The following is a 20,200-nucleotide window of genomic DNA, read 5'->3' on the forward strand; positions in this document are numbered from 1 at the left end:
GTTTTGTTCATGTGTAGGGTGTTATACCAAAGTGTCATTCATTTTTACAGTCGCAGATGGGTGGGGTTTTGTCTTGTGTGCTGCTGTCCCACCTGAGTTAAAACACAGGGTGGTTTCTAGCTGTAGACTTAAAAAACTGAAATCTCAATCCTATCTAAGACTTTGTAGGCTGTGATACTGGCTTCTCACAGATAAAGTAAAAAAAGATTTTTGTTCTAAAGCCAGAACATGAACATTAAGGGCTTAAAAGAGTTCTTTATAGCCTCTTAAGACAGGAAAGTTTTCTGAAAGACAGGTAGGTGTTTGGTTTTGAAACGACGGAGCAGACTAGATTCAAAATATACTAAGTTTTTGTTGTGATATTTTCTCCTGTAAGGCACGAACACCTTCACATTTGCACCTTCAACACCTTCACCTGTGACCAACTCATTTTACAAAAGCATCACTGAGCACCAGCCCGATTTCTTCCGCACTGCCTTGTGTTCCCAGGCTGTGGCAGGACTGAATGGCATGCAGCTGGGAGACAAAAAACTCATCGTTCAGAGGGCCAGCGTAGGGGCGAAAAATGCGAATCCAGTAAGTGTTGCATATCTGCACCATCTGAAAAAACGAAGTGCGAAAAAATAACCACACTTGCTTTATTTGCATATGAGACAGTTTAGATTTGCAAATAAAAACAGAATATTTTAGGTTTGGAACTTGGGGGCTTTCATTTAAACATAAGTGAGAAATAAACTGAAAAGAAAGCCTCTTCTGGGTGCATCAGCTTTTGAATTTGCACACCATGTCAGTTATATTTTGTTTGTTTTTTTCATTATTTTTTTTCTAATGCAAACAAACAGCACTTTGACTGCCCCTATTATTTACAATACTTATCGTTCTTGTATACTGATGGAAGCAGCTAATGGAGGTGAGCATGAGAAGGAACAAGCTCTATGGCAGTAATAGCACCTAGGGCCATTACGGGTAATACAAAATTAGTAAAAAAAAAACTAAAATACATTCTGAAATTTCCCAGCGTGTTTTGGGCAGCACAGATAATACCAAATCAGCTTCCCTGTACCACGTCATGGTAAATATCTATTAAAGTTAAAATGCCTTCTGAAAACAGTCGCTCAGTGCAAGGAAGTGGTCAGGTAAAGCAAATTAGTGGGGCAAGCATTTTGAAAAACTTTATGGTGACTGGTATAGAAGCCATACTCTCTCCTTTGGCTTCTTGAAGTATTTTGCTTGTTTTCCAGTAAACATTGCATTAATTGTTGATGCAATTACAGTTTCTTTCCCACAGTACATCTCCTTTTATGAAGTGCCACAGTGCCCATTTTTCCGATATCTTTCACTAGGGGTAACATGCTCTTAACAACGTATATCAGAAATCTTTCTAACAATAGCAGACAATTTGAATTGAATCCCGAATGCAACGGCTACCTCTCTAAATTTGTCTGACGCTCCGTCTTGATGGCTTACGTACGTATGAAAATACGGGCGTCTCTGCAGGACAATCTGCAGCCGCCATCTGTATGACATCTGCCATCTCGGACTCTGACTGCTGCAGCCGGCTGGCATTTCTGACACAAAGAAATCATCCACAAGAGTCAGAGGGCTGAAAGCCGAACTCTTGAAGTAATCTGGTTCATGCTGCTTGCATAGTCATGGCATCGAAAGATCTTTAGATTTTTATTGATGCCATGACTAAATGGGCCTGTAGGATTTGTGATGCAGGGGTTACTACCCATGGCACACACTAATGCAGACAGTGAGACAGCATGGAATGGTGTAGGGTGGGCAAAACAGATTGAGCCCAGCTGTTGACCTGTAAAAGCGTGGCTCTAACACTGCTTGGCGGGGCTGGCTCCGCTACTCCATTGCAGTCTGCCATCATCGAGGCCCCAGTGACCCTGCAAGTGCCCGGCCTGCAGGCCCTGCAGAACACAGGGATCCCCACGGAGGTGCTCTGCCTGCTCAACATGGTGATGCCGGAGGAGCTGGTGGACGACGAAGACTACGAGGAGATCCTGGAGGACATCCGCGAAGAGTGCTGCAAGTACGGCAGTGTGCGCTCGATCGAGATCCCTCGCCCAGTGGATGGCCTGGAAGTGCCAGGGTGTGGAAAGGTGAGGTGTTGGCGTTGCTGTCCAGCATTTGCATGTATGGTTCAGAGCTGCACGGCTCCACGGAGGTTAGGGCAGCTGTCTCATAGCTCTTGGGTCCCTGGGATTGCCTAGGGCACCTTCTGTGAGAAGTTTGCATGTTTCCCCCATGCCCATGTGCGTCTTCTCTGGGTGCTCCAGTGTCTTCTCAAGTTTCAAAGACATGATTTTCATGTTCATTACCATGATGTACAGTAGTCTGCTGAAACTTAAAAAAGTCAGGAGTGTTTTTTTTCCCTTTGTGTCTTAAGTACGTAGTTACAAAACATGCTTTGCACTTGAATTTCCTTCATCTTAAAATCCCACGTGGGAGGATTGGCAAACACTGTAGAAGGAGCAACTCAAATTTAAAAAAAAGTTTTAGGTGAAATTTGAGACATTTTGGGAAGATGACTGGGCAGAAGACAGAGGATCAGGATCACACACCTGAGTGCTTGCCTTCAGATAGTAGCTGCAACAGCTACCCCAGCTTGAGAGACAAGGGGGCTAATGGCGGCCATACAGGATACAGATGATGAAAATAATGTTGTAATGTAATGAAATGAGGGTTGAAGCGTCCACACTTGAACACTTGGATGATTGAGGTATAAAAAATATTTACCATGCTAACCAACTATGCAGACAAAAAAGCTTCTTGAAAGACTTCTTAGAAATTAGTACCGGGAAGTGCAGAGGGGGGCGAATAAAAAGACTTGGTCTCACTCCTTTGGCCAGTTATTAAAATAGAATGCCTGAACACTCACTGCTGCCTCAAGGCATTTCCTCTCATTAGTCTTTGAACAGAGTGCTATGGAACGGGTTCGTTAACATGACAGTGGTTTAGGCTAAAATAAGAACAGATGTATCAGGTAGAGCTGCTGCCTCACAGCTCTTAGCTCCCCTAAATTCATGTTTGCTCTGGAACACCTTCAGTGTGTAGTTTGCATGTTCTCCTCAGTTTCATGTGCGTTTTCTCCAGGTACTGTATTGTACTCCCATTCCTTCACATAGTGCAGTGGACTGGTGCTCTGTCCAGGGTGTGTTTGTGCCCTGCAGTGGGCTGGTGCTCTGGGGTGTGTGTGTGCCCTGCAGTGGGCTGGCGCTCTGGGGTGTGTGTGTGATCTGCAGTGGACTGGTGCTCTGTCCAGGGTGTGTTTGTCCCCTGCAGTGGGCTGGTGCTCTGGGGTGTGTGTGATCTGCAGTGGGCTGGTGCTCTGGGGTGTTTGTGCCCTGCAGTGGGCTGGCACTCTGGGGTGTTTGTGCCCTGCAGTGGGCTGGCGCTCTGGAGTGTGTGCGTGATCTGCAGTGGGCTGATGCTCTGGAGTGTGTGCGTGATCTGCATTGGGCTGTGCTCTGGGGTGTGTGTGCCCTGCAGTGGGCTGGCACTCTGTCCGGTGTGTGTACACTTAGGATGTGTCGTCCCATCTTGCAGCCTGTGCCTGCTGTCCAGCTCACTGTGAGCCTGTGACAGAAACGCTGGTACTGAAAATGAATGAACAGATGGAAAAGTACAGAGAGTCTCTCCAACAAATCTGATATGAATCATGAACAAATTAAAACCTTAATGATTCATATAATATTTTTTACCTTTAAAAAAGTATTACACCATGTTGTGAGGATGAAATGACCTCAGCAGAGCTACATAATTCCTGCTTTTTTTCTTTTTTTCCTGCAGATCTTTGTGGAGTACGTGTCAGTGTCAGAGTGCCAGAAGGCCATGCAGGCGCTAACCGGACGGAAGTTTGCTAACAGAGTGGTTGTTACAAAGTACTACGATCCAGATATGTATCACAGACATGAGTTCTGATCGCAGTGGGAAGGAACTGAAAGGCTGCTATTGAGATCTCAGCTCCTCCCAAAGAGTAAACTGGGGATTGCAAGTAGTACAAACTTAACCATTTCCTTGTGCAGTCTTCCTCTTTACAGTACAGCACAGTACATTATACAGATAGATATACAGATTTTAAAAAGGGAATTATTATCTACTTTTCCCTTTCTCCTGATATCCAACATTTGATCTACAGGCAATATCGTTTATGTGCAGTTAATGACTTGTAATAAACAAGATTATTAATCTTTCTAAGGACATTATGTTGAAATGTTGTTTCATGTTGCAATAAGTAGGATCATATTTGCTTGGAATAAAGTTGACCCTTGGTGTTTTCTTCCATAAAAAAAGTGTTAATGTTTTGCATAACGAGAGTGACTAATCTTTACAAAGAGAAGTATTTAAAGAAACTGAAGTACTGCAGATTCCATCTCTCTCCAACACAAGCTGAACGTCCTGTATTAACTTTATTCTTTTTAGCTTTTTGAGTAGAACACTTATTTATACATAGAAATGCAAGAAATCATGAAATTTGTTTTTTGCACTAGTTTAAGTAAACTAACCTTTTAGTTGACTGTACAGCTATTACAATAAAGCATGGTACAGCCGCAATTTCTAAACAAAGTTCATGCAAATTTTATCAAAATAACTGTGTAGCTCTTAGACACTTGTCCACTGAACCAGTCTGCTTTGTTTTCACAGTACAGAGAAACATGTCTTTGATTGCAAATGAAGGGGGGCTGTGTTTTAGCACAGCCTTGACTCATCCGGCCCAATAACATACAGTACTGTACCTGTGGAAATGAACGAAATGGTTCTGTCGTGTTGAGCCTTGAAGATAAACTGTAGTACTTGGCGGTTGGTTCTGTTTTGCTATTTGCCATACCACTCGTCGCCACTAGGGGATGTGGAAGTGACGTTCAGACAAAAGGCACCTTTTTTCAGATGTTGAAGAAGTAATAGTCATTGATACTTCTTTAAATAAAATTGTAAGTGTATGTTTTTTTTTAATATGAGTGGATATTAGATGATCTTCGCTTTTTCTAACTCTTAACCTGTCACTGCCATGCCTTCAATAAATTATTGCATATTTATAATGTTTTGGTGATTTTTTTTTCTTCGTTTTCGATGCCAAACTGTATCTTATTTTTTCTAAGTAAAAAACTGGACTGATGCTCATCCGTTGGTTATTGTGTCCCCTTGTTTATTTTTGTAGGACACGTTATGTTATATTGCGTTGATGTATATTTTGTTCAATGACCTTTGAGCAATTAAGTCTTTCGTCTTTATGTGAGCTGTATGACACCATTACAGTTGAGTTATATTAAAGGTTCTATTAACCTTTTCAGGCGTACGACTTCACTCTTAGAATACTGTTCTATTTATTGTGCGTAACTAGGTCAGGTCTTCATATAGGTTCAGCGTAACCAAAAAGGACCGTTTTCCTGCACCAAGAAAAATACATTACCATGCCGTAAATACTTTTAAATAATTCCACGGAGAATAGGAACAGGTGGATTTTAAGATTTTTTTTAAAAAGTTTGCAATGTTTAAATTTATTCTAAACATAACACCTCAAATTCCCTTCGGGATCAATAAAGTTATCTACAGTATTTAACCGTGCCGCACGGTGTACATTTTTTACATTACGCAATATTCAGGCCCCTTCTCTGAGATGCTTTTACAGTCTGTGATATCTTGCAACCAGATGGGAAATTAGTACAGAGGTGTTAATTTACGATGTTCTTTTTTTGCTATTTCAGACACATTATTCTTTGTATCAAAATACTACACCTTGTTTATCATTTATGTGGCATACTAGTTTCCCAATGGTTTGTTTAGCATTTATTCTACCGTCTATGCACTAAATGGATTGCATCCCCTACGTATCCTTAAAACTGCTGGGTGTGCTTTTTTACGTCCGCTTCGCCGGTGGCATTATAGATTACCGAGGGGTGTAAACTGACTTCAGCGGGGCTGTTGCAGAGGCCAGTAGTGTTTGTCGGCCAGCCCTGGGTGAGAGCCGGGACGTAGGAGTCACATGGCCTCCCTAATTAGCTCCAGCTCCTCTCTCCAATCGCCCTGACCTCTGTCATTAGCAAGATGGCGTTCTGGAACACTCTCGCGAGATGCCATGAAATTCCAGCAGCAAATCTGTGAGCCTGCGACCCTCCTCCATTGGGAAAGGGGGAAAAAAAGGGAAGACAGGGCTTGGGACGTAGTAACGGAAACAAAAACAACGAAAAAAGCCTCTACATATCAATATAATCAAATCATCGGGCGAGAGCCCACGCCTCCGCTTTGCAGTTCTCAGCAATGGTTCAGCGGGAGAAGACGAATACCCCAAGAAGGATCCGAATTGCTGAAGAACAAGCCCTTAAATAGCAGATTTCGGGGAGTGTGGATTTGAATAAGAAGAGGCAGGGAAAACTTCATTAACGAGTGCCACTGACTGGATCCCCCCCTCCCAGCCGCTCTTTCTCTGGGTCGGTAGTACCAATGGGATCGGTGTATCCGGTGGGGGGAACCGCAACGACTCGGGATTGCAAGAAACGATAAGCAACTGTATGTGTTCACTGGTAGCCGAGTAACATAATTCAGTGGACCACACGATCGTACGTAACGCTGTCGGCTGGTGGAGGCAGGCCATGGATTGAGCTGAGAGCAGCCGCAGGTAACTGGCAAGCGAGAGCAGAGGACCCTGTCAAAGCCGCCCAGAGCCCGTGGAAATCCGGCTGGCTGGAACAAGTGAAGTCCGGTCGGCATTTGGATCATGCATCGGATTGCAAGGCCCTTGTTCCAAGTTGGATAAAGCGTATTTCGGAAAGGGGGCGAGAAAGAAGAATATATCGATTTTGTTTTCAGTTCTTGTGATTCCATTTTAAGTATTGCGTGAATTTTTCGTTGGGGGGCATCGGGAACAAAACAACATGTCTGGAGTCAAGGAAACCCCTTGCAGGAAGTTTCAGGCGAACATTTTTAACAAAAGCAAATGTCAGAACTGCTTCAAGCCGCGGGAGCTTCACCTCTTGACCGATCAAGATTTGAATCAGGTAATTCATTTGGTTTACAATGGAAATAAATGAGTTTGCCGTCAGGTGCTGGAACAAATGGGTTTTGTACAGACTTGAGCCTCTCCGTACAACAAAGCTGTCAGCGCAGCGGAATAAAGTCGCTGTCATCTGCAGCTGCTGGTAATAGTAAAGGTTTGTAGGTTAATGGTGTCAGATTGATGGGGCTCGACTGGACTGTCTTGTCTCCGATAAACCCTTCGTTGGAAGTTTCTGTTAGTTGTTTAAAAAGTGTTGAATCTTGCACCAGATCAGGCGCGGGGACTGTTACTGTCAACGTAATGTCTAGTAATAAAATCTTGTATTTTATTTTAATCCAGCGGTGCAAATTTCGATTCCTTTTGGCGCCGTGAAACCAATATGAGCGAGATCCCGGTATCGGGCAGGGACGTGCTGGCTGAGCAATTCGGACACGTGTAGCGAAGAGACAGGCTTGAGAAATACAGATGTTACCGGTTGTAGCTACTTCACGCAGCTGTCTTCCCTGAGAGCAAAGAAGCGTTCGAGACGGTGGCAAAGACATTACATTTTTGAAGTGTGCGTGACAACATTATAAGGTTGTTTTATGTTTAAAGACTCCACTGTGATGTTTACTCGTACAGAAAGAGGCCACATATATAGCGTTGTATTGAATGTTAAGCTTTTTTACGAGTCTCTTTTCTATTGTTAAGTGGTATCTTAAACAGCTGTATTTATAGTTCCATGTTAATACCGGTTTAACTGGAGATCGATACTGCCTAATCGGTCATTATTTTTATTTTATCCGAGGGAGCGGATAATCGTGCGACAGCCTAGGGAGCGGTTTCTTGACTTACCGTAGCCCTTGTTCCTCTAATATAAAATGAGTGACCCACATTGACTGGACATCCTCTGTAAATACCGAAGGATTTTTACTTGTCACAACATGGTTCATTTCTAGTTCATTACACCCCTAGTTCTGCACTGTGCCGAGTCTTTGAATTTAGGGATGACAAGGGCCAGATGGAATAGGCAATGCTCTTGCGCACAGCTACCTAAAACACTAAGTCAAAATGGAAAGATAACATACGGTTTCCCATTTCAGTTGTCTGAATAAGTAGTTTATTTGGAAGTAAAAACGCCCAAGCATGTTTATTAAGATTTTCATTTCATTCCATTTTTTTCTGACATTTTGTACAAGTCCCAGAACAGTCAGATGACTTTAGCTGGGACACATTCAAAATGATAGCCAGGTTACTAATATAATGCACGTTTTTGCGATCCCTTAGTCTCTATGCTGTGAAATCTTACTGGAAATCTTAAAATTGCTCATACAGTATATACCATTACCTTTGGTCAATTACAAGACAAATGTACAGTAAGTCTTAGCTTAATTACAAAGTTATGATATGGAAAATTGATGTCTTTTTTAAAAACAACCAACATGGCTTTCTTAAACCATCCCATAAAATAAAGTGTTAAGCAGTTATACTTCACAGTATGTCTGTTAAATATGTTCAGAGGTGTGACAGTTGTTTTGAGCAGAGGCGTTTTTGAAAAAGAGGATTAATTGGAAGACTCTGTAAACATCCTCAAAGATAATTTGTTCTTCAAATGCCCAACATGACTAGTGCTTCATGTAGGAATAAAAAAACAACACAGACTGCACAGTATGTGGTAGAGCTCTTACTTTCAGTGATCTCATCCTTTTGATTAAGTGAAACAGAGAGAAGGAGCCAGTATACTACTGTGTACAGTATATTACTGTAGAAAAATAGTCATCTTTATCATCACTTTCAATGACTGCTGATTCGATTCAGGCAACTAGCATCTTTGGGAAGCATTAGATACAAGGCAGCATATCCCCTGGATGGGCTGCTAGTTCATTACAGGGTACACACTGACACAAAACATGCATACCTTCGCACCAAATTTCCCATAAGTCAGTTAATCTACTAATATGTCTTTACACTGTGGGAGGAAACTGGAGCCGCTGGACGAAACCCAAACAAGCAACATACTGTACAAACTCCTTGCAGATAGCTCCGCAGGAACAGAACCCAGAGCCCCAGCACTGCTAGTCAGAAATGCTAACCACGGCGCTACCGTGCTGTCCCCGTAGTTGTAATAATAAATTTTATTTTATGTAGCACCTTTTAAAAGCAGAACAGTGCCAGACATAACTAGCAAAATCTGAAGAAACTTGCTCTTTTATTTAGCCTTGTGTCCTGTGCTTTTGGAATTACTGGCCTGTACCAGTCATTTCCAAGTCAGTCCAGCAGCAGATCCTCTCTACAGTGCTCTGTTGCTAGATGTGGAGTCACATCTTCCCTACTTCTGTTGGAATGGCAGGCGTGCAGTGCACTACTGTGTCCTGTATACAGCAGATACAAGCGCTGTATCTGTGTGTGCAACCTGTCTCTTCTCTTGTCTTGTTAGTTTCTACTGTAGTAAGAACACAGCTTAGATTATTGGTGCTAAATGACAAGATAAGAGGTAAAGTGTAATAATAGGGGTATGAATTCTTTTTAAGGGGAAAACAAAGGTGGAAACAAGATATCCATTAACACAATTTCAAGGTTTTACGGCATTTTATGTTTTTACCATGTTGCTTTTTAGTATTATTTGGAAACACCTCACTTTCCATATTCTCCCACCATTTTTTAGATTGTGATTACAGAGTGGTGTCTTCAAAGCTTGTGTGATTTAGTTTCATTTTTTCCCCATTTTCTTCTTTTTTATTTTTCTCCCTGCCTCTCTTCCATTTTTTTTTCTTTCATCAAATCTCTTTCCTGCAGGAACGCCTCTATTGCCTAAAGCCAGCAAACAAACAGAATTGGTAAAGCTGGCAAACTAATGCATTTTAGTCAGAAGTGCCTGCTTAAAATCTGTTTTTTAAAAAAAAGCCTAACGAACTAACACAGAGAAACTATTTACATCTTGAGGTAATGAAAGTTTTGAATGCCAGGAAGCTGTTCAGCCCATTAGTGCCTGTTGTAGTTCCCTCTAATTGATCCCACAGCTTAATCCAGACAGTCCTGTGAAGGATCCCCCAGTAGGCAAGGAGTGCATGCCCTTAGCCCCCTGTGGCAACGTCAGCATCCTGCATCTGTGGAGCACTCCGGGTGTGAGTATCAAGAATAACCCTTTCCTAGCCAGTTCAGGAGTAGTGCTTCAGTGCTCACAGTGCAGTCTCTGTGTGGGATGCAGTATCAGAACGGGAAGAAAAAAAAACAGCTCTGAATGAGGATAAGAAACCAGATGAGGATAAAAGGGTTGCCAGGTTTCTTCTGGCCGTCTTGAGTACTGCATTTGATGGGCAACTCTTCCATCCATCGATTAGTAATAGAGCTGCCGTTCCTCACCCGGGTCACGGCAAGCCAGTATCTTTCTCAGACGTACGCAGCAAAATGGTGAACTGAGACCACAGGGCTTTGACAGGATAGCAGTCGAGTGCAGGACTGACACAGCCTTGCTTAGGTCAGTCTGCTCTGTGAGGAAAAGAATGAAACAGGTTATGATTTTGCCTTTCTGTGAAAAAGACAATTTATGGAGGTGAATACTTAGCCCATTAAAAACAATTCTGGTACAATTGTGTTTGAGTTCACTGTTCTGAGCAGTACTTTCCATATCTATGCTTTTATTTATAACATTTATAAAAGAAGCCCTCTTACCTAATAAGGCTTATTTTACCTTCTAGGTCACCATGTTTTACAGTGTTCTAGCACATTTGCTCTTGGGGTTGTGACTGCAATTTTAAGAATGAGTGCCTTTAGCCATGTTTTGGCTATACTTGCTCTCCTTGCTGAACAAGGCTTTTGGGAATCTTGAGCAAGCTACCCAGCCATGTGGTTGAAACTCTGGCTTCTTTCAGGACACGGCTGGACAGGATCCTTTGGATCAATCGCCTGCTTCCTACCAAACCAGCTAGATGGGCGAGTCTCCTCATCTCGTTTGTAATCTTCCTTATGTTCTCATAACAGGGAGTGAAAGGATGAATCATTACGTTGAGGCTGAGGTCATGTCTGCAGAAATCACAAAACACACATCACATAAAAAATCTGAAGTCTGGTGAAAAAACTTGTCTTCATATTTGCTGTGGACTTAGGGCTCCTGTGTTTTACAGTGGTTTCCAGGCATTGTAGGACTGTATTTCCAATGTAGTAATCGTACAGAATAATACTTATTATTCCCAATGTGTACAGGCTTTGGGAAGTCTGCCCACTTCCTAGTAAGAAAATTAGATGGGCAATTTAGCCACAGTTTCTCTACCGGGAAAATTACCTAATTGTCCCTGAAGAGATAAGAGCACTGCTGTTTTTCAAGATATAGCATTCATGTTTTTTGCTGTTTTCACACTGGATTTTGGAAATGCCAACATTTTGTAAGCCTGCTCATTTTTTAAGTCTGGGTATTACCTGAAGTTTGAGCTTCCATGATTGTGGTAGTTAGCTACAAAAGAAAATGTCAAATTACAGAAAAGCAGAAGATCTGTAACATTCTTTATGTGTTAGTACAACGCAATTAGCACTGCAGAGAACAATGAGCAGAATTCACATGCATAAGCAACAGTCGTCAGGCGCAGAGTGTTAAGTATAGGTAGCAAAACAAACTGTAATTATCAGGTGAGAAGTGTAGATGTTGAAGAAGTTGTAAAAAAAAGACTTTGGTGTTCATGTAAATACATTTTCCTGAAGTCTAGACAATGTGGAAAAGCAATAAAAAAGGGAAAACGAAATGTTAGGAAATGGTTAAAAGTGTAGAATATAAGTGAAAGGAATGTTGTATACAATTTTGTTCACCGTTACAAAAAGGTTTGCTGCTGTGTTCAAAGTCAGTAGTGAAACACACACCAGACAGAGGTGGAACCTATGTGGCAGTGCACTTAAAACCGAGAACAGGAGGCACTTTTTTCAGAAAGCATTGTGGGGGATATGGAATATACTAACCAGCCATGGTTTTGAAGGTAATGCCCTGGCTTCTTTCAAGAGACAGCAGGCTCAGATCCCGGGATCAATAAGCTTCTAGCAACCAAATGACCTAGATGGGCAGAATGGCCTTCTCCCATTTGTAACCTTTCTTGTGTTCAGTAAATAATGGTCATAGATACTGTTTGTGTTCACTAATTGTCCCTTATGAAGAAGGTGAAAAACCTGTCTGATAAGCTCTTACTTAATGGGGGAGTCTACACACCTGTTCTACATTTGCTGTATGTACTCAGGACCAGTAGCCCAAATTTGCATCATTAGCATAACCTTTGAAATGTCAAGGGAGGTGCTGAATGAGAAGAGATATGTTGAGATGGCCACTCATCCTGGCAGAAGATCTCGCAATGAACATACACACTCAGTCCTACATTGTGAACAAACAGGAAAAGAAATCCTTCAGCACTAAAAAGTCAGATGTGCACGACATTGTACATGCCTACTGGTTGCACTGGTATGTAATAGATTGACAGCTTCAACTGTGCATCAGGTTTAATTATTGTGCTGTGTAGTTAAGTCACAAAAAGGCATTTGTTTTTGCTTCCGATTCCTTGTTAGTATGACTTGAGGGCAATTTGTAATTTTATGTTACAGGTTTTAAATCTACTGTTACGTTTTTCAGGGAATGATACTGTTTTCATCGCTTTGGTGACAGATGTATTACCTTGTTTTTAAATCCAAGAAGTCCCACAGTACAATAATAACCCTAAAGGTGTCTTAGCTGTTTCTGCCTGCTGATTACAATGCAGGTGTTGACAGACATATTCGGAATCTGTATTGGAGAGTAACAAGCAAGTCCACAAAGAAGGGCTATTCAGGAGGTAAAACAGGACTACCAAGCAACAGTGAGCCTTCTGATTTGCACTTTTCAAAAACTACATTGTGTCGATGACCAAAGAATTATAAAACTGGCTTTAAGTTATGTTGACATAACTTTGAGCTATATTTGTTTTGAGTTTTTAATAACTTGATCTTAGAGTCCAGAAAGAAAACCTTTTTCCTTTGAATTTTTTGGTTGTCCATACGTGAATTCATGAGGGTGCAAGATGTACAATTAAAAAAGAAAAACCCAAATGAGCCCAAATGTTGTTTTTTTTTACATTTTTAATCTAATGGCTGGATAAGTTGCCATCCAGGTCTCATTTTCAGATTGTTAGTGAAACCGTGTTTCTCAAAGAAGAGTTCAGGGTCCCATGTAGGTCCTTAGAGCATATGAATCTGTATAATGAACACTTTCAAACTTTGAATGTGCTTTATCAGCACGTCCAGTGTTTCCTGACAAGCAGTTCCTCTGTAATACTTAATTAATACACCTTATTAGTTATGATTACCTTTGGTTTTAATTTGAATTATATACCGTTTAAAATGCAGCACTTTGCTAGACGTGATTTCTTGAAAAGTGGTCCTTTTGCCATGTGAAATTTAGAGACCCTGGTTTAGTATGGCGGCATTATTTTATTTTTGAGTAAAAACACAAAGTTAAACAAGAAATCCAGTATTTTTTTTTAAATTCAGGAACTGACTTGTGGACCAATTAACAGTTTGTTTTACATTTTGTAAAAAGGGTTTTGAACCATTTCCTTAGAAGGTTCAATTGTTGCCAGCTTTCCTGAAACATGAAACACTGCTATGATTGCAGTAGTGTGTGTAAAATGTTCAGAATGCCCCTTCAGTGGGTTTTCCTTTTCTATTCAAGGCTCAGTCAGTTAGCATTAGAATTTGTTTTGGACATAAACCATTACTTATGTAGATACGCATGTCAACTAAACAGCTTGTCACACTGTCTGGCTGTGCCCTGCCACACACTGTGTTTTTGTGACACCAATATGTGCCATTGCAATGTTTTTTTCTCCTGTCATGTTACAGCTAAAGCCTTTGAAGAGCCATGCAGTGCTAAACCAGTCCTTTGGAATGTATACATCAGTGATGTTTCACTGACCAAAACTATGATAGGTACTCATGAAAAATCACTGTGAAAGAAAATTCCTGCTTTGGGAAGGTGCCTTTCTAATTCATGAGCAGTGTTACTGTGAAAGGGTACATTATGAGGAACACTTTTGCTGTCACACTTGGAGAAAAGCAAATGAGCGTTTGGAAACTTTTCTTTCTAGTTTTTGTCAGAATTTTTAGAATTCCAATTGTTACGCAAGAAAAACTGGTCTGGATTGTAAAAAGGTGGGAGTTTTGTAGGTTGGTGATCTTGAATTTTCACCATGACAACGTCTGATCTGCGAATTTATGATTTATTGCGTGCATTTATTTGCTCAGTTTAGACCAAAACAAATCACTGAAAAGTGTAGCCACTGCTAAATGTCATTTCACTAGGCTAAGCACTTTATCAACATGGAATGTGTGATGATTCAGAGTTTGCATTTTTTTATTTAAACCTTGTGCCTTTTCAAAAATTTTGTAAAGTGTTTCTTCATCATCCAATAAAAGCATCAAATGACTTTTAGTTTAATCACTGCATTTTCTAAACATTCCTTCAGAATCCACAATGCATATGTACTGTATCTGGAGTGGATCAAGGTTACCTCTGTCTTCGAATCACTTTTGTCTCTTTCTTATCTGGGATTTGCGCCTGTAAAGCAGAAAGAGAAAGAATACTCCCATTGTACAGGCGAGATTCAAGGCTTTGGTTCTGACATAATCGTTAGGCACTGGAGGCACCATTTATTAAAGGCCCCTTCAATTAAACAGAGGTAGGCCTGCACATAATGACTGGAACACATTGAAAGGGACTATCCAAGTTGCAGTGAATATCCTGAAAGCCCAGTAATGGTAGTTTTACGTATTCTTGCTTGAATAAAGCATTTGACGTCTTAAATTGAACCCAGTTCCCACTTTTAGAGAGGTGTTTTATATAAATGTCATTTTTCTTGAATACATATATCTTTGCCTCTTTTCTCTCATTTTGTTTTATCCTCTTTTGAAACCTCTCCATTTACAGCAAAGAAAAAGCTTCCTGAATTCTTCTCAAAGGAGAGAGTGATGAAGAAATGCATGTGTTGCTACACACAATGCTTATTTGCTAATCCCCTCTGCAGATCCTGGCACCAGTCTTCCCGAAATCTTTTCAGAAGACAATTTTGCAAAAATTGCCCCCAGAATGAGCCTTTCGAACCCAGCCACGACTCAGACAGAAACAACATGGGAGACTCTTGTAATACAGATGTCTTAACAATAACTGTGACATCTCAGATAGGAAATGCAGTAGCTTTTTCTTGCAAGTAAAATATAAACATACTCCATTCATTCCAAGCCTTAGACAGATACTGGTTCACTCTGATTTTTGGTGTAGTACAGTCCACTTCTCCACAAATCTTCATTTGATGTTGAAACTGTTGCACTGCAGGGTGGGTTTTGTATTGTGAATGCTGGGCATTATAGAGAACTTGGCACCCTCACCAGGTTTGACTTGGCCTGCTGGGAAGTGTTTGTACCCATCCTGTCCTCCACATCCGCTCCACATTAAACGGATTTGTTTTTCCTCTTTCCTTCTCTTTTCTGTCTGAGTTTCTGTCATCTTCACACAGGGATTAGTATGATTTTGGCTTGGACAGCTAATAACTCTTCTAACTAACCAACCAAATGGACTCATTTCTCATGATAACCTGCATCACAAAGCTTTGCTGTGCTGTGCTTTTAAAGAGAGTGTTCTTTAATGTTCTTTATACTTTGTGGATTATGAGAAATGCACAGTAAAAGTGAGGTGGAATTTTAAATATAATTTCAAAACATTTGAATGATCTAGCCTTTTCATGAATTATTTCCTTTTTTAGTTCTTTAAACTTTTAATTATTGTATTCAATCACATTTTCTGTTTAATACTGTATTCATAAATCTTATATTTAGGTTTTTATTTTATGTAAAGAGATTTGAATTGCTTTGTCATGAAAGGTGCTATATAAGGTGATAATGTATTAACTGTTCTTGGTCTAGTATTTCAATAGGTTACAAATTGTCCTTACATGTAAAAACTTTTTTTTTCAAAAATGCATTGCTGTCATGGCCTACATGGGCAGTCCTGCAGTCATTTCCTAATGAAAAGCTTTTATCGGGTTTGTGTCTAAGCACAAGTCTCGAGGCGATTCAGAACTGGAGTGAAAACAACAAGCCGAAGAACGTGCTTCGGTGAAGAGGGCGATAGTCCTGGAAGTGGCAGTGAAGGCTTGGAAACCAGCCATGTGGGCTGATACACGGCGTTTAAATGCACCAGATGCTTACAGTGCATTTAATCAGAAGAGCACTAGAAGGGTCTGCAAGTGAGAGGGAGCCATTTGGCCCGTCTTGCTCATTTGGTAGTTTAGTAGCTGAGTGAATCTCAAATTGCTTCCTGCCATTTCTAAAAGGTGCCTGCAGTTTGGACCTCAAGCACCTGTCTGGGAAGCCTGTTCCAGACCCCCACCACTCTTTGAGTAAAGACGTGTTTCCAGTTATACCCCGTGTCCTTTTATCACTACTGAATGTGAAACAATCTCCTAAATTGAACCGATCTAGCCCTAAAGATTTTGTATGATTGGATCAGATATCTTAGTCTCCTCTTTCCTAGACTGAAGACCCTTTACCTCAACCTTCAACCTCTTTGTATACAACAGTCCCTTGAGACCAGCAGTGACTCCTGTTGCTCTTCTTTCACCTCTTTCTAAGGTCATAATATTTTGTCTTTAGACAAAACAGATCTATCCTGGTGTGGTAAACATCGCAGATGAGGTCTTCCAAGTGCATTGTAGAGCTTAAGCATAACTTCCCTGATTTGAAATCCACACTTTTTGCTACATGCTTTACCCAAGCATTCTGTTTGCTTTTTTAATAAATGTACATAAACACCCAGATTGCTGCAGCTCACAATCATCCATGTGATGTGTACAGCATGTGTTCCTGCTACCACTGTGGATCACTTTGCACTTATCAGTGTCAAAGTTTTTGTGTTTGCCTCTCCTGCTACTTCAATATCAAAAGATTTGACTAGTTTCCTAAATATACCAGAATCTAGTTGGTATTTGTTAATATACATCAGGAAGAGCAGCAGCCCTGAAACAGATACCTGTGATCCACCCCTTAAGATACCATGCCATTTCCTGTTCATTAACTGCTTCTCATTCCACGTACGTGCATTAACTTGGATTCTTATGGGTTTTCATTTGAGAATCAACCTTTTATGTTGGATCTCATCAGTGCTTTCTGGAAATCAAAATGTATCATGTCATAGAGTAGATAGAGTTAGTGCTATCTCATTAATTTGGTTTCTGATATCTTTGTTGGTTGTTCAAATAATTTTATCAGGTTAGTCAGACAAGACCTTTCCTTTCTAAACCTGTGTTGGCTGTCTGTTATAGTGTCCTCGTTTCCTAACTATTCTAATTGGCCCTATCATTTCCAGTCCTTTACCAGTAACAGAAGTAAGGCTAGTTGGTCTATAGTGAACTGGTTCAGTTCTGTCTTCTTTTTTGTGGACTGGAGTTACATTTGTGATTTTCCTAATGTACTGTATGGGAGAATGTAGTACTGTAGGTACTGCTCCCATTCTAACTGAAAGTTGAAATAGTCTGTTCAGTCTAAGGGTCAGTGAATAACATCCCTCATTTCCTTAAGTTTGACTGAGAAAATACCAACAGGCCCCATTGATTAATTTTGTTTTCACCATCCTAGCCCCTCTAGAATCTCAGTATCCGTTCTGCTAAAATTACTCAGTACTGCAGGAGTTTGATATACAACATGGGGCACGTTATTGGTGTCTTCTATTGTCAACACCTGTGTGAAATATTCAGCAGCCTTTCTTTCACAAGACTCAAATGTAGAATGTCTGAAAGACAGGTCGGTTTTTCTTGTGGCCCTACGTAAATACATTAAAGTTAGTCATTTTGTTTTAAATTTGGGGTGCATTATTGGTTGCACATGCATTGTGCAACCTCAAAAACAGTGCAAAATTGAACGCTAAAAAGCCATATAAACCATATAAAATAGCAGTTGTACTCAGAATCTCAAACGTTGTCTTTTTATATTTTGTTTCAATGTCTGAGTTCTCCATAAAAGAGCATCTCATTCATTTATTACAGTGCATTCTGCTGTACATGTACATTTCTAATACTTAATGATGTATACAGTTTTTAATTACATTACACAATTTGCACTTAGGCTTCAAGGTGCAAAAGTAAGGGAGTTGAGCGTTTTGTGCTGGTGTGGTTTCAGTTTTTTTGGTGGTATACAGTATAAGTTTAGTTTGAGATGTCACTCATGCTTGTGCTTTCCTTGCTCTTCTTCCCAGTTTCAGAAAAAAACATATCCATAATAGATATAAAGCCTAATATTTCTCCTGCTCTGCTGCCCCTGTGTAATAATTGCCTCGTGCTTTTAAGATGTGTAATGACTGCTGTAGCACTGAGGTACTGCAAAGGTAGGATAAGCTTTAAATTATTGATCTAAGATGCATTCCAGTGCTCGTCAAGAGCGTGCATTTCTCCTCTGCTTGTGACAGAGAGGCTGTGGAATGTGCTATTACACATGACTGATCGTTGGCAGGTGAGGCTCAGTGATCTGGTCGAATGGCTTGCTGGTTCTTGAAGTTTGGTTAACTGTAGGGAGAGGCTGTCTCCCCTTCTCCAGCCTTGCATCACAGCTTTCTGATGCTGTGTCACACTCAGCAGGACTCAGAGTTGAGCGCTTACTTTCTGTGCTCACGATCAGACTTCTCACTGTATTGCTACCACTGTGCCACTCAGCCCAAGCAGGGATCATTTTCTGGGGCCAGGGAGTTAGGGATCATCCACTGGGGGTAAGGGGGTGGGGGGTGGGATGGCGGCCAGCTCTGGGTCTGCTTTTCAGTCTGTGGAGCTGGCAGAGGATCAGAGCCGCACTGCTCCTCAAAGGATGCGCTGCATCTAGAAACAAGAAAAGGGCCTTATTGTTTTTTTTCCCAGCTTTGAGACGAGACTCCTATCTGCAGGACATCGCGTTGGTCACTGCAGGATTGGATTTGAAGTGTCTTAGTCCTGCTTCATATCTGTCTAAGCAGAAGCTTAGAAAAAGGGCGTCTTTTATTTCAGGAAAAGGGTCAGTGACTTCCCAGTGTAAAATGTATGGCTTGGGAATAAATTAACTTAAGGTACATGTTAGAAAATTGGTAATTATAAAATACAGTATACACTATGCAGCTATGTTTCACTATTAAGGTGTGTGATTGAGACTTATATTGAAGGCTGTCTGGCTTTCAAATGATGTTGAAAGGAAGAAAGAAGTGCACAGTACAGATTTATGGCCTCTATGGTCACTAAACTAGTGACAATTCAGTTTCTTCCTTCAAGTCAATTCTTTCACTAGATCACAGCCTTTTCCCAATTCCGGTTCATTACCAGTCATACTGAATTGCATTTAAATTGGAAATGATTCTGACTCTGACTCTGACTCTTGTACAAACTTTACATTTCTTTAAATTCACTTTTTTTTGTTTGTCAGGAGGCCTTTATTTATTTCTCATTGCTTCATGCATTGGAAAGGTTGAGCTACTATAATTGAATACTGAAGAGTTCAAAATCAAATCCTTTCTGACCAGTAAAATAACCTCAGAACATCTGGTAAAGTATTAACTTGTGAGGAGGGGATAATAAGTCCTTCTTGTTTCATGTGTAAGGTAGCGCAAGACCCACAGTGAAAGGCTGGATCTTCATAAACTTTTTATTAGATGGCGTGAAAATGTCTGCAGTGATTATTTGGGATTTTCATCAGAAGGAAAATACTTTCTCTGCGACCTCTGCCTTCAGCATGTTTGTGGAGGAGTTTGTCTTACTCAAGCTTCTCCTGTGAAGACTTGTTTCTCTTTGTCCTGCATGCATTGGAAGCTGTTCTTTTGTACCAATACAGTTATTTTTGTAACTCATGCTGCTTTAAATTTTGTTTGCAGAATTGACTTAATTAAACCCTTGTGATGCTGGTGTTGGTACAGTACAGTCAGGAATGCTCAGTTAAAGGTGAAATGATAGAGGGTTCCAGGGTTGCAGGTTTGTGCAGCTGTGGTATAACATAGCCAGGGGACGCAACATATTTGATAGCAGACGGGTAAAGGCCTGAAGAAGACAGATGTGCCCTGCATTAATACTCATTATTGACAAAAGATATAGAAGAGAGCTCTATCACATTACAGAAATCAATACAGTTTGGAATGTCTGTCCATTATCCCAGTCTTTAGTATGGTGCTGATATTTCGGATGCATGTGTTGTTTTTACATTAAC

The 20,200-nt window shown here is 40.7% G+C and overlaps 2 protein-coding genes across 6 annotated transcripts in view; both read left to right on the top strand.

Moving 5' to 3' along the window:
* LOC148652521 (splicing factor U2AF 65 kDa subunit-like) overlaps positions 1-5,054 on the top strand; it is a 16,673-nt gene extending 11,619 nt beyond the window's left edge. For both annotated transcript variants that reach the window (XM_088599356.1, XM_088599357.1), the window contains exons 10-12: positions 490-576; positions 1,872-2,114; positions 3,805-5,054. In XM_088599356.1, the coding sequence (XP_088455482.1) occupies positions 490-576; positions 1,872-2,114; positions 3,805-3,936 (462 nt within the window). In that variant the 3' untranslated portion in view covers positions 3,937-5,054. The remainder of the gene's footprint in view (positions 1-489; positions 577-1,871; positions 2,115-3,804) is intronic.
* A 943-nt stretch (positions 5,055-5,997) lies between these two features.
* Positions 5,998-20,200, top strand: part of mpripb (myosin phosphatase Rho interacting protein b) — a 76,151-nt gene continuing 61,948 nt past the window's right edge. Inside the window, exon 1 of one of the 4 annotated variants that reach the window (XM_088599361.1) lies at positions 5,998-7,010. In XM_088599361.1, coding sequence (XP_088455487.1) covers positions 6,888-7,010 — 123 coding nt within the window. In that variant the 5' untranslated portion in view covers positions 5,998-6,887. The remainder of the gene's footprint in view (positions 7,011-20,200) is intronic. The other 3 variants (XM_088599360.1, XM_088599359.1, XM_088599362.1) reach the window with 3 other exon arrangements.

This window comes from Lepisosteus platostomus, chromosome 11, assembly GCF_059453375.1.
Source record: "Lepisosteus platostomus isolate fLepPlt1 chromosome 11, fLepPlt1.hap1, whole genome shotgun sequence".
NCBI classification, from domain to species: domain Eukaryota; kingdom Metazoa; phylum Chordata; class Actinopteri; order Semionotiformes; family Lepisosteidae; genus Lepisosteus; species Lepisosteus platostomus.